The sequence below is a fragment of the Macaca fascicularis genome, chromosome 7 (genome assembly GCF_037993035.2).
Source record: "Macaca fascicularis isolate 582-1 chromosome 7, T2T-MFA8v1.1".
NCBI classification, from domain to species: domain Eukaryota; kingdom Metazoa; phylum Chordata; class Mammalia; order Primates; family Cercopithecidae; genus Macaca; species Macaca fascicularis.
In genome coordinates, this window is record NC_088381.1 from 103541074 (window position 1) to 103558077 (window position 17004).

A 17004-nucleotide genomic window follows, 5' to 3' on the forward strand; every position below is an offset into this window, starting at 1 on the left:
TTGACATCAGTACAACTAGAAAGTAATCACCATGAGCTATGAAGTCAGCATGAATATTTTACTCATTAAATGCTATGTAAAAGACTACAAAGATATATGCCAACATGTTAACAATGATTACTTCTCATTAGACAGCTAATGGGTCTTTATGCTTCCCTAAATGTTACTTTCCACACTAAGCATAAATTACTTCTATAATCAGAAAAAAAAATGTACTTTTTAAAAAAGATGAGATTTAAATAAAATAAAAATTTACACTTAAAAGAACAATTTCTTCTTTTTTTTTGAGATAGAGTCTCCCTCTGTTGCCCGAGGCTGGAGTGCAGTGGCTTGATGTCTGCTCACTGCAACCTTTGCCTCCCGGGTTCAAGCGATTCTCCTGCCTCAGCCTCCCGAGTAGCTGGGCTTACAGGCACATGCCACCACACTCGGCTAATTTTTTTTGTATTTTTAGTAGAGACGGGGTTTCAGCATGTTGGTCAGGCTGGTCTTGAACTCCTGACCTCATGATCCGCACGCCTCAGCCTCCCAAAGTGCTGGGATTACAGGCATGAGCCACCGCACCCAGCCAACAATTTCTTCTTAATACACAAATATTTTCTATAATTGTGACATTAATATAAAATGAAGGAAGGCACTTCAAATATAATCATTTTCCTTAGGATTCCAAAAAGTAATTTTATAGTAAAATTCCCATTATATTCATTTTCATACTACAATAACTTTTTCCTTATATATTATCTTATTATTCTAGCTTGGAACACACAATCAATGTAATTCTATGCTTATTTTAAAAGCATAAGACAATTCTGAATATGTTATCCTTTTAAAGGATTTTACATTAACCATGTATTTTAATTTTTAAAATCTTTACTCTCTTATTTTCTTTCTAGTTGTTTCTTCCTTTCAAACCATAATTCTTAACACTTTAGAACCTAATTTTTTATATAAGATGTATCCTTACAATAATGACTTTAAATTTCTCTAAAATTAAGTGTTTTTCACTGATTACCATTAAATACAGATACATTCCCATGGAAAATTCTCTTTCCATAGAAGCACTGATTGTAAACCCTGGAATAACTTCAGGCAATTTTGTTTCAGGAATGGGCAGTATTATCATTCCCACTACACAGCTGAAGTACTTAAAAAGCCTAGAAAAGGCTGGGTGCCATGGCTCGCACCTGTAATCTCAGCACTCTGGGAGGCCAAAGTGAGGGGACTACTTAAGGCCAGGAACTGAAGACCAGCCTGGGCAACATAGCAAGACCCTGTCTCTATGAAAAATAAAGTTAGCCTGGCATGGTGGCATGCGCCTATAGTCCCAGCTACTCAAGAGGCTCAGGGGAGGGATGAGGTAGGATCACTTTGAGCCCAGGAGTCCAGGGCTGCAGTGAGCTACGATCTAACAAAGGCAACAGAGTGAGATCTCTCTTTTTAAAAAAGCCTACAAACATTTGGTAGACTGTCCAGGGTTACCTAGCTATGTAGTGATCAAAGAGAAGAAAAGAGATTAGGAAAAAGCCTTCCTTGTTTCTCATTACAGTTCTCTTTCTACTATAATTCAGCCAAGTTTATAAACCTCTGAGAAAAAGAAATGAGATGGTAGCTAATTCCACAGTATGCTGTGCGATTTTATGCCCAGAAATTGTTCCCAACATTGTTCCTTTGTTGCTGTTTCCCAGGTTATAGAACGTTCTTCCATTTTTGTTAAAGGCAGCAAGAAACTCAGGAATAGACTCCATGTTGGCCTCAGCTGTCTGCCAGCAGAGAAAATGAGATTCTTGTTGGAAGTTCGTGAAACTAATCTACTATATAAATGTAGCACTGGAAATTAGCTACCCTAATTTTCCATATTTGTGAGCAAATTCCTTTAATGAAACTATACCAGTTAATGCTTGAGTTCTGTAAAGTGAATCACAGTTCTAATCCTTCAATTCTGTAAAATAACATTTTAAAATTACGGCTCTCTACAGTAAAACAAACCACATAATGTCTGATAAATCTTAATAGCATAAAGGGATAACATAGGATATAACAAGACTCTGAGTACTTCTGGAAAAACGGCTTTGCTATGGCAGTTTTTCATTTCACAACAATCAACTGGTAAGAAAAATGATATATTGATATAAATTGTTACCAGGGACTATAAATGTAGCGCCCTGTACCATTCTCATGATTTTCAAGAGTACATACCAACAGTTTTTTGCCGTACTATACTCCTCGCCTTTTCGGTTCCTGGAGAACCAGTGGTTGTTGCACTCCTCTGTCTCATTGGGGCTTGGCCAGGCTGATCACGACTCCATCCTCTAGAAAATGACTTGTCAACTGAAACTTTCTGAAATTCATGTCCAACTCCTAGAAATGTAGATTTTCAATCTCAATATACTGTTACTTGATCAATAATACCTTCAAGTTATGTGTGCTACCTTGCCTCAGAGTCTTAGGTTTGCTTACATAAATTATAAAGTAGTAAGATAAAACGCTATGTACTGTAAGGCTTTTATGAGCTTCACTTTAGGTATAAATCATATCCCAAAACTGATGCAGAATTTTAAAATTACACCATTAGCAATAAGCTATTAGAAATTCTCTGCCACCCACTTGCTTTGGAATAAAAATGAAACATTTAGACAAGAAAAAAAGAGGAAATGTGCTAAACAAAACCCATCCTGCGGTGATGGTTAATAAATCTCTAATCTGCCAATAATAGCCACTTGGGAAATATAGTCCAGGAAAAAGTAGTTTGAGCACATAATACCCTGGACAAAAGTATGAAATGTGACTTAGATGTAAACTCTAGCTAACAACTAATATTTAACCATGTAAAATACTGGCTGAGTGTAGTAGCTCACACCTGTAATCCCAGCACTTTGGGAGGTGGAGGTGGGCAAATTGTTTGAGCCCAGGAGTTCAAGACTAGCCTGGATAATATGGTGAAACCATGTCGCTACAAGAAATACAAATAAAAAAATTTAGCTGAGCACGGTGGCATATGCCTGTAGTCCCAGCTGCTTGGGAAGCTGAGGCAGGGGGATCCCTTGAGCCTGGGAGGTCGACGCTGCAGTATGCCATCATTGTGCTACTATACTCTAGCCTAGGCAACAGAGTGAGGCCCTGTCTTGGGGGGAAAAAAAAAAAAAAGGGCAAAATCCTAACAAACTGAGTTTTTAAAAAACGTATATTAATGATATTATCATTACACTACTGCCCCACTCCCTTTTAACATTAGACAGACACATATTTCATGTCTAGGGAATGTTTGCTTTTAGTTAAAACTAAGTAAGTGCTTTCAAAAACCATTTTTAAAATAATCATTATGTACATTTTAAATAGAGTAACATGAAACCACCTTCTCAGTTCTAAGAAAAAACTGCTTATGATAAAAAGGAATCGTATTTTACACATTTTCATTTTGTTTAATTCTTAAAAATAAAATATTTAAGATTCTACTTATTTCACCCTCACCCTCTCCCTGGAATGGTTTTCCCTGACTCAATTATTTAAACAAATTTATATAAAGCATCTCTATGAACAATTCTTACCTTTCCCTTTGTGCTTTTTTTGTTTCTGTTCACTCAGCTTATCCAATGGTAAATCACTGAGATCCAAACTATATAAATTCCTAGCTAAAACTTTAGTTAATGTCTCCATTGTCAGTGACCACTCAGTGGCCAACTCTTCCCAATAGGTCAACGATGACAATACTGACAGTAAGTCATCCCAAAGTTCTCGGGAGATATACACATTTAGGTTTGCTTTGATCCAGGCAACTATAAGTGTCTACAAAGACAAATATCAGAAATAACAGTAAGATGTGTTTAGTGTGTGACTTCAAAATCAGATACTCAATTCTTTAAAAAATACTTAAAAACAAGCAAAATTTAAAATCTCATGCTTTTTTTAGTAGATAATACTTGTAAAAGCAATTCATGTAATTGTCAGAATCTACTATAAATTTCATTTCAACAACTGCCAACTCCCAACATCCAGCAATCTAAACTAAAAAGGAATCTCCCTAAATCTATAATTGTCTCTTATGCTGCATTACATTAATGTTAAATAAATACTATTTAAAAAATAGTCTCCATACTTTCAAGTGTTGAAAATGTTGAGTTACTGAACTAAAAAACCAAAACTTACATTCCCAAATTAAGGATGGAAATCACTAACCACAACTCGAAAATGTTTTTTAATAATATAAAGAAACAACATAATAGAGATATATTTAACTTAATCAAATGTATTTTTGAAAATGTATATGTAAAGATTGAAATTAAATTTTAAATTAAAAGCATTCTGTAATAAATCTGATCACAGGATAAAAAAATTCATAAAAGGACAGAAACTGATTAGCCAGTACCCCCTGAGATTTTGCGGATTTCTACTAAAGACATGTCCTCTGATTGAAGAAACAAGTCATAAAATAAAGATTCTCAAAAGCTTAATTCTACAACATTTAGAAAGGAATTCACATAAATTCATACCTGAAATGTAAAGAGGAAAATGAACAGAGTTTAAGTACAGACCTGTAGTAACTAGTGACCTCCCAATCTATCTTTAATTTAATGCTCAGACTACAAAAAAAAAAGACTACCAAAAAAAATAAAAGACTACTTTAATACTCAGACTACAAAAAAAAGTTGTTTCACATAGCAAGATAAAATTTTATCTTTCTGTAGCTCCCACCATCAGGTTAGCTCTAACAATGGGTAAACTTGAATGAAAAAACAAAAAATGGTTAATGAAGTTAAGAGGAGTTTAGATGATACATGTAGCTGGTTTTAAAGGACTGTTCAACACCAGCATATAATTTTAGGTAAATGGCTAATATATGAAAAAAAAACTCCAACCAATTTAAATGGCTACACTCATGGCCAAGAATTAGATCTGAGACAGCTTTTACCTTTGACATTAAGAATCATGTATTTGTATTTCATGTATCATCTTAAAAAACAATATTTTGTTTTCTATTTTTCAAAGAATCCATAATACATTTCAAGTCAACACTCTATCCTCAGATTTAAAAAACAATATAGAATTTCTGTGTAATCAAACTACCACCAATTGAGAAGGGAGGATAATAAAGTCTTATTGAAAGAAAGCATGATAAGAATCAATCTTAATTATTTATTGTTTTTTCATTATTACAGAATAACATAAAAAGACAGTTTTTCCTAGTAGTCCCAGAGATATGGAAACTCATAAAGCAGTCAGGTCATTATCCCTAAAACACTGCCAGGTTTTTGCAACCACACATTATGTATACCACACAAGAGATAAAACAAATATCATTAGCCTGCTTGTTCACAGATCTGATATTACCTCCACTCATACTAGGTTGTATGTAGGGCAAATAGCTTATTTAGATAAGCAACTTTTAAGTTAGCTCTACAAAAGATCCCTTAATAAATAAGAAATAATCTCTAATTTAAAACATTTTTTTCCTGGTAACAAGTTCAGGGTTCAATGAATCTCAAAAGACACACAAACAACAACAACAACAACAAAACAAAACAAAAAACCCTATCTATCCAGTTATTCATCTATTTATTTATTTTTATTGCCTGGAAAAGTGGTCCTGCAAGTCGACCTGCCAAGGTCATATTTTTTTTCCCTTGGAACTGTAGAAAAGCTTGTGATGGCATCTTCAGTACAGACTCCGTGACTCTGAGCAACACAAGCAGCATCTGTTCCCTTAAAATAAAGATTGATTAATGTTTCCTTCTTGCATATGTTTGCATTTGTTTAACTTACAGTTAACTTTCAGATATATACTTCTTATAAAAACTCAAATATCAAACATCTTTGAAAGACAATTTCAAATTTTTGGAGTTCCTTAAATATTAAAAATTAAAATTCCATTTTATATATCAACATCAATCATTTAAAATCATTTATCAGCCACAATATCCTCTCATCAAATAAAAACCTATTCAAAAGCTGAGGGATCGGAAGTGATAATGTGGAGAATGCTCCCGTCTCCCCAACCACAAATCAAGTAGCAATCTTAAGGAGCTATCTGAAGAACACTCATCTACACAATATAGTTCTACCCAGATGGAATCCAATCAAATCCATCTTTATAATATGGAGAATAACTACATATTCAGAATCATACCAATCTCAATTTCAGAAATTAGATGACATCTTAATTAATAGATCACAAAGAAGACTGGGCAACATAGCAAGACCTGTTTCTTAAAAAAAAAACAAAAATTAGCTGGGTATGGTGGCATATGCCTATAGTCTCAGCTACTCAGGAGGCTGAGGTGGGGAGATCACTTGAGCCTAGGAGTTTGAGTCTGCAGTGAGCTTGATAATTAATCAAGGGCCATTACTCTATTGTTTCTTTCCACTCTTTTCATTATGCCATTTTTTAATCTTTAATTTTTTGTCTGTACTGCAAGTTGAACCAATTCTATTATTATCCTTACCTTGTCTCTTTCACTTAGATGCTTATTATTAAAACCATAAAACTACCTTATTTACACTGATATTTCAAAACTTGATTCAACCACATATAAAAAAGAGGCTAACAAGGGACTTTCAGTTGGGTATATCAGCCCAATTCTCTATCACATCCTCCCCCCCTCTGGTTATTTTGCAAGTCCATTCCAGGCATCATGATACATGGAACAGTTACTGTGAGAAATGTGGAAGGGGTAGCAACAGATCCTAGATCTAGATGTCATGGTTCTTCTGAGAAGTCAGAGTAGAATCAAACAGAAAACTATCACTACATTAAAAATATCTTGGACATATTAGCAAATAAATGTATGTATTTATTCACAGAATAAAAATCAAAGGTGCCACATTTGTAACCTTATGCTTCCAGCTTAGCTACACGAAATAAAAAGCTATATGAAATCAACTACAAATGCAATAAAGCATAGATTTTCCAAATAAATCTTATTTGTTGTCAAACCATAACTCACTCATAAATCATACAATCTTTTCACTTTGTAATATGATAAAAATGATTTTAATTAATAAAGTTTTACAAATTCTGGCCAGGTGTGGTAGCTCACACCTGTAATCCCAGCACTTTAGGACCTCAAGGCAGGTAGATCACTTCAGCTCAGGAGCTCAAGAACAGCCTGGGCAACATAGCGAAACCGTCTCTCTCAATATAAAAATTCAATGTAAAATATATGAAAAACCTCCCAAAATGCTATTACTTCAAGGGAAGTTAAAAAATTAACAAAAATTCGAGGCCAGGCGCGGTGGCTCAAGCCTGTAATCCCAGCACTTTGGGAGGCCGAGACGGGCGGATCACGAGGTCAGGAGATCGAGACCATCCTGGCTAACACAATGAAACCCCGTCTCTACTAAAAATACAAAAAAATTAGCCGGGTGAGGTGGCGGGCGCCTGTAGTCCCAGCTACTCGGGAGGCTGAGGCAGGAGAATGGCGTAAACCCGGGAGGCGGAGCTTGCAGTGAGCCGAGATAGCGCCACTGCACTCCAGCCTGGGCGACAGAGCGAGACTCCATCTCAAAAAAAAAAAAAAATTAACAAAAATTCTAAAATTGTTTTCTATATAGCAAGGTAGTCACTATAATCTGGCTCATCAATGATTCAAAGTATAGAGAAAGAAAAAAAAGGACTAACAAAAGAATTGTCCAATGTAGTATAGTTACTGGCTAATAATAACTTGGGCTCTGAAGTCAGAAAAACTATAGTTCAAATCTCTGTTCACTGCTCAATAGCTGTGTGAACAAGGACAAGTTACTTAACTTCCCAGTATTATCTGTATCATAGGGTGCTGTAAGAATTAAGTAAGAAAATATGTGTAAAGTGCTTAGAAAGCTACGTGGCACAAATAATTGTCCCAAATGTGTTAACAATAATAACTACTTCTACATGCAATTCTATTAATACTGTTAGTAAAGAATCTTTTCAAAATATAAAGCCATTTTATACATGAATTAGGCATATGCTTTGACTAATCAGTCTTATTTCTTAAAAAAATTAGGAATACTTACTCAAAGCATATGCCTAATTTATGTTTTGTCACTGTAGAGGAAAATGAAATATATATAAGAATGTTCATTGTCCTCTCTTTGCCCCAAAACAAAGAGAAATAACTACATGCCCATCAGTAGAGGACTGGTTAAGAAAATTATGGCATATATATATGGTATAATACTATATAACTGTGTGTGTGGTTTGATGAGCTAGATATTCACCAAAGCACAAACATCACTAACATCTCTAGAGAGTGAACCTCTGAGCTTTTTTCTTATTTTAAACTTTTCTTTGTTTGAATTTTATGATAAACATTTCATTTTTACAAAAACTGCAGAACTGCATATCCCCAAAAGGTCTATTTTTCCAATCAATTAGAAAAGTATTTATAGAGCACCAATGATATATAATGTACTATACTCAGAAATGTAGGAAATATAAAAATAAGACAACCTGTAAATACCTTCTAGGGGTTCTCGGTTCTATGGTGATAAACAGACATTTACACAAGTATTTTAGGGATCAAGAAAGTTTTCATAAGAACTATACAGAAGTACAAATATAAAATGGAAACAAGAGAAGAAAAAAATTTAAGTAAGGATATATAGAAACAGGAAGGTGAATCTAAGGGACAGTTATGGTGACAATAGGAAAAATAGCAGAATTAGGCATTCTAAAGGAAAGTTCAGAAGGTGCCCAGGGAAGAGAAACTTGATAAAGCTAGAAAGCAGGATCTTATCCTGAAAGTTGGAGGTTAGACTTCAGACAGGAAAAGTAGGCAGGGCCTGACGGTATACAGCTCTGAATGCCAGATGAAGGATTCAGGCATTCAGTCAATCATCAACTTATTCATTAACTCATTCACATACAAGTAAACTTCATTTACTCATATATGTTTGTATGCATGTATTAATTCCTTAGGGGTTGAGGAGGATGAGGCCATTATATGCTCACTTCAGGAAGATAGTCCAAGGGGTCTTGTGGAAGTCTGAACAAAGATGTTTCAGATAAGGTGAAAGGAACTATTGTCACTATGATTAATTTTATATTTATTCAATAATAGGAGCCCTTATAATATTCTAAACAAGCCCTCTTCACAGACACTATTTCTCTAAAAATTACTATACCTGCGTACACAATAAAAAACACATAGACACAAAGAATAAAAAATTTTTTTACCAAGTCTTTTTGTCCATTGATACTTGTACAACCATGTACCGATAAATGTTAAGAATGCGTTTACACATATCTGTGTGCTCATCCAGAAGATTTTTAATTTCATTTGCAGGTTCAAGAAGAAATATATTTGATGAGTTTATAATAAACACCTAAGACAAAAGAAATCATTAGCTATTCACAAAGGAATTTCAATGGCAAATTTCTTATTCAAAGAGAAACAGACACTGATCACACTGTGGGTTAATTCTACCACAAGCTTAATAACTGAAACATAAACTCATTAAACCTATCTATTTTTATGTTTATCTAGAAAAATATAAAGTTAACAGTAGGTACCCAAAGAAAATAAACCAGTGCAAACAACAGTATTTTTTTTTTTTTTTTTTTTTGAGACAGTCTTGTTTAGTCACCCAGGCTGGAATGCAGGGGTATGATTTGGGCTCTCTGTAACCTCTGCCTCCTGGGTTCAACAGATTCTCTTGCCTCAGCCTCCCTAGTAGCTGGGATTACAGGCATGTGTGCCACCACGCCAGGCTAATTTTTGTATTTTTACTAGAGGTAGGGTTTTGCTATATTGGCCAGGCTGGTCTCAAACTCATGGCCTCAAGTGATCCGCCCACATTGGCTTCCCAAGTTGCTGAGATTACAGGCATGAGCCACTGCACCTGGCCTAAAAAACAGTACTTCTAAACTGAGAAGCTTTAATATAATAGCTCTATTGCTGTAATTAATTGAAAAAAAAATGAATAAATACACATAGTTTAGGATAAAAGATGACATCTAAATCAGGAAGAATCTTCTGAATGAGTTGTTCAAAACACTGTATCTTCTTTTTCTTATTTATTTTTATGTTTGTATACCTGTTTTGGTGATAAAAGATTCCATTAGAAAAATCTACTACTATATCCCATCAAAATATTAAAATGGAAAAAAGTATGATTATCACTATGTATGCAGAAAAAGCATTCAACACTTATGACTGAAAACAATTTTTAGTAAACTAAGAAAAAAGCAAACATTCATTAACATAAAAAAGAGCATTTATAAAAAAGTATAAAAAATGTATATACATAGTACCAGAACCTGAGAAATACCACAAAAAGCCAAGAATAAGACAAGGGTGCTCACTCTCATCCCATTGATCTGAGGGGCCCAGTAAGCATAAAAGGAAGAGTGGGTGGTAGATAATAAATATCAGCAAACTGAAAAGGAAAAGACAAATGGAGCTATGTTCCTGTCTGAGAGAATAGTATTTCGGAAAAAGAGGAAAACCAAGTTCAAAGGACCTGATGTGAGAGCCTGCCTAACATTCTTGAGGAAAAGCAAGGAGTATAGAGTGAAGTAAACCAGAGGAAAAGCAGTGGAAAAGGATGCTGAAAAACAGCCACAGTATGTGGAGCAGAGCTTCTCACACTACCTGTAGCAAAAGAACAGGTCTCCCCCAGCCCCAATCTTTTGCAGATCAAATCCTAACTTAAAATACAATTAAGAATGAACAGAGATTGGGAGAGACATCATCATGGCTGACAGGAGGCAGAACTAAATTGCAGCTCCGACTTTGACAGACAGAGCAGCAGGAGTAGGCTCACATCATGAATTTTACCTCCAGAACAACTTCAAGAACAAATCAGGAATCCCAAAAGGATCCACAGACCCTCTGAAGGAAGCGGACTGCTCCTGCTGGACCCGGGAGACACTCCAAATGCTGTGAGTTCCCAAATTGCAGAAGTGGGAAAGGGAGATCCTCCTCTCCCAAAAACATACACCCACTAGGGAAACTGAAGGTCGAGTTTGTGGGAGAAATTTCTGACCTTATCTGGAGCGGAGTAAATTTAGAGAGCTGAGGGAAATACAGGGGTAGAGAAAGTGGGAAAGGCCCTGGGACCTCGCTGGGTCCCCAGGCAGGCCATTCCTGCCTGGCACCACAGGGATCCTTTGGGATGGCAGCCAGAGGTGCGTGGAAAATGCCACAAGGAGAAGGAAGTCTCCAGCTGAACTCTGTAACAATTTGAACCAGGCAAGAAGCCTCCTGGCCAGAACTCAAAGGAGGGTGTGAATCTGGTGTGCAGACTCCACAGGCAAGGGAAGAACCAAAGCCCTTTTCTTTCACAGCTGGGAGGAGGGTAGCCCAGGGCAAGTTCTCAAGCCCTGCTCGCCCACTGTCTGGAAACAGACTTAGTGTTGTTAAGGCGGATGCATGGTGGGAGAAAGACAGGCCCTTCAGATTGCTTGGGAGCTGGGTAAGGCCTGTGACTGCCGGCTTTCCCTGACTTCCCTGACAACCTGCATAACTCAGCAGAGGCGGCCATAATCCTCGTAGGTACACAACTCCGTTGACCTGGGAACTTCACTCCCATCCCTCACAGCAGCTGTAGCAAGACCCACCCAAGGAGAGTCTGAGCTCAGACACACCTAGCCCTGCACCCACCTGCTGGGCCTTCCCTAGCCACCCTGGTAAACGAAGACAAAGGGCATATGCTCTTGGAAGATCTAGGGCCCCACCCACCATCAGTTCCTTTCCATACTACTACAGCTCATGCTTTCTGGAATGTGCCACCTCCCAGCAAGAGGCCAACCAGCACAAAAACAGACAATTAAACCACCAAAGCTAAGAACTCTCACAGAGTCCATTTCACCTGCTGCCACCTCCACTAGAACAGCTGCTGGTATCCACAGCTGAGAGAACCACAGACAGTTCACATCACACGACTGCGCAGACAAACTCTGGAGCTGGGTAGACTTGCTGGGTGGCTAGACACAGAAGAGAGGCAACAACCACTGCGGTTCAGCTCACAGGAAGCCACATCCATAGGAAAAGGGGGAGAGTACTACATCAAAAGAACACCCTATGGGACAAAAGAATCTGAACAACAGCCTTCAGCCTTAGACCTTCCCTCTGACAGAGCCTACCCAAATGAGAAGGAACCAGAAAGCTAACTTTGGTAATATGACAAAACAAGGCTCTTTAACACCACCAAAAAATTACACTAGTTCCTCAGCAATGGATCCAAACCAATAAATCCCTGATTTACCTGAAAAAGAATTCAGGAGGTTAGTTATTAAGCTAATCAGGGACGCACCAGAGAAAGGCAAAGCCCAATGCAAGGAAATCCAAAAAACGATACAAGAAGTGAAGGGAGAAATATTCAAGGAAATAAATAACTTAAAGAAAAAGCAATAACAAATTCAGGAAACACTGGATACACTTATAGAAATGCAAAATGCTCTGGAAAGTCTCAGCAATAAAACTGAACAAGTAGAAAAAAGAAATTCAGAGCTTGAAGACAAGGTCTTCAAATTAACCCAACACAACAAAGACAAAGAAAAAAGATAAGAAAATATGAACAAAGCCTCCAAGAAGTCTGGGATTATGTTAAACAACCAAATCTAAGAATAATTGGTGTTCCTGAGGAAGAAGAGAAATCTAAAAGTTTGGAAAACATATTGGGGGGAATAATCAAGGAAAGCTTCCCTGGCCTTGCTAGAGACCCACACATCCAAATACAAGAAGTACAAAGAACACCTGGGAAATTTATTGCAAAAAGATCATTGCCTAGGCACACTGTCATCACATTATCTAAAGTTAAGATGAAGGAAGGAATCTTAAGAGCTGTGAGACAAAAGTATCAGGTAACCTACAAAGGAAAACCTGTCAGATTAACAGAGATTGAATCAGCAGAAACCTTACAGGGTAGAAGGGATTGGAGCCTTATCTTCAGCCTCCTCAAACATAACAATTATCAGCCAAGAATTTTGTATCCAGCAAAACTAAGCATCATATATGAAGGAAAGATACAGTCTTTTTCAGATAAACAAATGCTGAGAGAATTTGCCAATACCAAGCCACCACTAAAATAATGGCTAAAAGGTGCTTTAAATCTTGAAACAATCCTAGAAACATATCAAAACAGAACATTTTTAAAGCATAAATCACACAGGACCTATAAAACAAAAATACAATTTAAAAAGCAAAGCAAAAACCAAAAAAACCAAAGTACACAGGCAACAAATAGTACAATGAATGGAATGGTACCTCACATCTCGATACTAACATTGAATGTAAATGGTCTAAATGCTCCACTTAAAAGATAGAGAACTGTAGAATGGATAAGAACTCACCAACCAACTATCTGCTGCTTTCAGGAGACTCACCAAACACAGAAGGACTGACATAAGTAAAGAGGTGGAAAAACGCATTTCATGCAAATGAACTCCAAAAGCAAGCAGGGGTAGCTATTCTTATACCAGACAAAACAAACTTCAAAGCAACAGCAGTTAAAAGAGACAAAGACGGACATTATATAATGGTAAAAGGCCTTGTCCAACAGGAAAATATCACAATCCCAAACATACATGCACCTAACACTGGAGCTCCCAAATTTATAAAACAACTATTAAGAGACCTAAGAAATGAGATAGACAGCATCACAATAATAGCGGGGGACTTCAATACTCCACTGACAACACTAGACAGGTCATCAAGACAGAAAGACAACAAAGAAATAATAGATTTAAACCATACCTTGGAACAAATGGACTTAACAGATATATACAGAACATTTCATCCAACAACCGCAGAATACACATTCTATTCAACAGTGCACGGAACTTCCTGCAATATAGGCCATATGATAAATCACAAAATGAGCCTCGATAAATTTTAAAAATTTAAAATTCTATCAAAGCACTCTCTCAGACCACAATGGAATAAAACGAAATCAACTCCAAAAGGAACCTTCAAAACCATGCAAATATATGGAAATTAAATAACCTGCTCCTGAATGAGCAGTGTGTCAAAAACAAAATCAAGATGGAAATTTAAAAGTTCTCCTGGCCGGGTGCAGTGGCTCATGCCTGTAATCCCAGCACTCTGGTAGGCCGAGGCGGGTGGATCACCTGAGGGTGGGAGTTCAAGACCAGCTTGACCAACATGGAGAAACCCCGTCTCTACTAAAAATACAAAATTAGCCAGGCATGGTGGTGCACGCCTGTAATCCCAGCTACCCAGGAGGCTGAGGCAGGAGAATTGCTTGAACCCGGAAGGTGGAGGTTGCGGTGAGCTGAGATAGTACCATTGCACTCCAGCCTGGACAACAAGAGTGAAACTCTGTCTCAAAAACAAACAAGCAATCAAACAGAAAAATTATCTGAACTGAACAACAATAATGACACAATCTATCAAAACCTCTGTGATACAGCAAAGGTGGTGCTAAGAGGAAAGTTCATAGCCCTAAAAACCTACATCAAAAAAGACTGAAAGAGCACAAACTGACAGTCTAAGGTCACATCTCAAGGAACTAGAGAAACAAGAACAAACCAAACCCAAACCCAGCAGAAGAAAGGAAATAACCAAGATCAGAGCAGTACTAAATGAAAACAAACGAAATACAAAAAGATAAATGAGACAAAAAACTGGTTCTTTGAAAAGATAAATAAAATTGATAGACAATTAGAAAGAATAACCAAGAAAAGAAGAGAAAATCCAAATAAGCTCATTAAGAAACAAAACAGGAGATACACCAACAGCAACCAAGCAGAAAATCAAATCAAGAACTTAACCCCTTTTATTATAGCTGCAAAATAATAATAATAATAATAATAATACTTAGGAATATATCTAACCAAGGAGGCAAAAGACCTCTACAAGGAAAACTACAAACACCACTGAAAGAAATCACAAATAACACAAACAAATGGAAACACATCCTATGCTCATGGATGGGTAAAATCAGTATTGTGAAAATGACCATACTGCCAAAAGTGATCTACAAATTCAACGCAATCTCTACCAAAATGCCACCGTAATTCTTCACAGAATTAGAAAAAACAATTCTAAAATTCATATGGAACCAAAAAAGGGCCCACATAGCCAAAGCAAGACTAAGCAAAAAGAACAAATCTGGAGGTATCACACTACCTGATTTCAAACTATACTGTTAAGGCCATGGTCACCAAAACAGCGTGGTACTGGTATAAAAATAGGCACAGAGACCAGTGGAACAGAATAGAGAACCCAGAAATAAACCCAAATACTTACAGCCAACTGATCTTTGACAAAGCAAACAAAAACATAACGTGGGGAAAGGACACCCTTTTCAATAAATGGTGCTGGAATAATAGGTTAGCCACGTGTAGCAGAACGAAACTGGATCCTCATCTCTCATCTTACACAAAAATCAACTCAAGATGGATTAAGGACTTAAATCTAAGACCTGAAACTATAAAAATTCTAGAAGATAACATTGGAAAAACCCCTCTAGACATTGGCTTAGGCAAGGATTTCATGACCAAGAACCCCAAAGCAGTATAAAAACAAAGATAAACAGCTGGGACTTAATTAAACTAAAGAGCTTTTATACAGCAAAAGGAACAGTCAGCAGAGTAAAGAGAAAACCCACAGAGTAGGGGAAAATCTTCACAATCTAGACATCTGACAAAGGACTAATATCCAAAATCTACAATGAATTCAAACAAATCAGTAAGGAAAAAAAAAAAGATCCCATCAACAAGTAGCCTAAGGACATGAATAGACAATTCTCAAAAGAAGATAGACAAATGGCCAACAAACATATGAAAAAATGCTCAAAATCAAAACCACAATGCAATACCACCTTACTCCTGCAAGAATGGCCATAAAAAAAAAAAAAAAAAAAAAATCGGCTGGGCGCGGTGGCTCACGCCTGTAATCCCAGCACTTTGGAAGGCCGAGGCGGGCGGATCACAAGGTCAGGAGATCGAGACCATGGTGAAACCCCGTCTCTACTAAAAATAGAAAAAAATTAGCCGGGCACAGTGGCGGGTGCCTGTAGTCCCAGCTACTCGGGAGGCTGAGGCCGGAGAATGGCGTGAACCCGGGAGGCGGAGCTTGCAGTGAGCCGAGATTGCGCCACTGCACTCCAGCCTGGGTGACAGAGCGAGACTCCGTCTCAAAAAAAAAAAAAAAAAAAAAAAAATCAAAAAACAGTAGATGTTGGCATGGATGTGGTGATCAGGGAACACTTTTACATTGTTGGTGGGAATGTAAACTAGTACAGCCACTATGGAAAACAGTGTGGAGATTCCTTAAAGAACTAAAAGTAGAACTACCATTTTGATCCAGCAATCCCACTACTGAGTATCTACCCAGAGGAAAACAAGTCATTATATGAAAACAAGTTTATAGCAGCACACAAGTTTATAGCACACAAACTTAAACTTGTGATGCACACAACAAGTTTATAGCACGCAAGTTTATAGCAGCACAACTCACAATTGCAATTGTGGAACCAACCCAAATGCCCATCAATCAATGAGTGGATAAAGAAACTGTGGTACACATAGACAATGGAATACTGCCTCAGCCATGAAAAGGAATGAATTAATGGCATTTGCAGCAACCTGGATGAGATTAGAGACTATTATTCTAAGTGAAGCAACTCAGGAATAGAAAACCAAACATTGTATGTTCTCACTGATATGTGGGAACTAAGCTATGAGGACACAAAGGCATAAGAATGATACAATGGACTTTGGGGATTTGTAGGAAGGGTGGGAGGGGGTAAGGGATAAAAGACTGCAAATAGGGTGCAGTGTATACTGCTCGGGTGATAGGTGCACCAAAATCTCATATCACCACTAAAGAACTTTCTCATGTAACCAAATACCACTAGTACCCCAATAACCTATGGAAGAATAAAAAATAAAAATAAAGATTATCAACTGGGGGAAAAATGAATAGACAAAAGGAAATGAAAAAAGAGTAAGACAAAATTCAAATGCAAACTTTTTAACAGAATCAAGAGATATTAAATTATTTCATTTCTAAACTTTTACTCTCAGTTTTGCAGTTATGCTGTGGGCCAGCCCTTGTCTATGGA

The 17004-nt window shown here is 37.0% G+C and overlaps 1 protein-coding gene across 15 annotated transcripts in view; it reads right to left on the minus strand.

The window, feature by feature from the left end:
- RALGAPA1 (Ral GTPase activating protein catalytic subunit alpha 1) overlaps positions 1 to 17004 on the minus strand; it is a 275782-nt gene that overhangs the window by 185031 nt on the left and 73747 nt on the right. For 14 of the 15 annotated variants that reach the window (XM_073997236.1, XM_005561086.4, XM_065548726.1 and 11 more), the window contains 4 exons: positions 9149 to 9297; positions 5568 to 5697; positions 3546 to 3783; positions 2197 to 2358 (listed from right to left, as the gene is read on the minus strand). In XM_073997236.1, the coding sequence (XP_073853337.1) occupies positions 2197 to 2358; positions 3546 to 3783; positions 5568 to 5697; positions 9149 to 9297 (679 nt within the window). Of the gene's footprint in view, positions 1 to 2196; positions 2359 to 3545; positions 3784 to 5567; positions 5698 to 9148; positions 9298 to 17004 lie in introns of those variants that run through there. The other variant, XM_073997238.1, reaches the window with a different exon arrangement.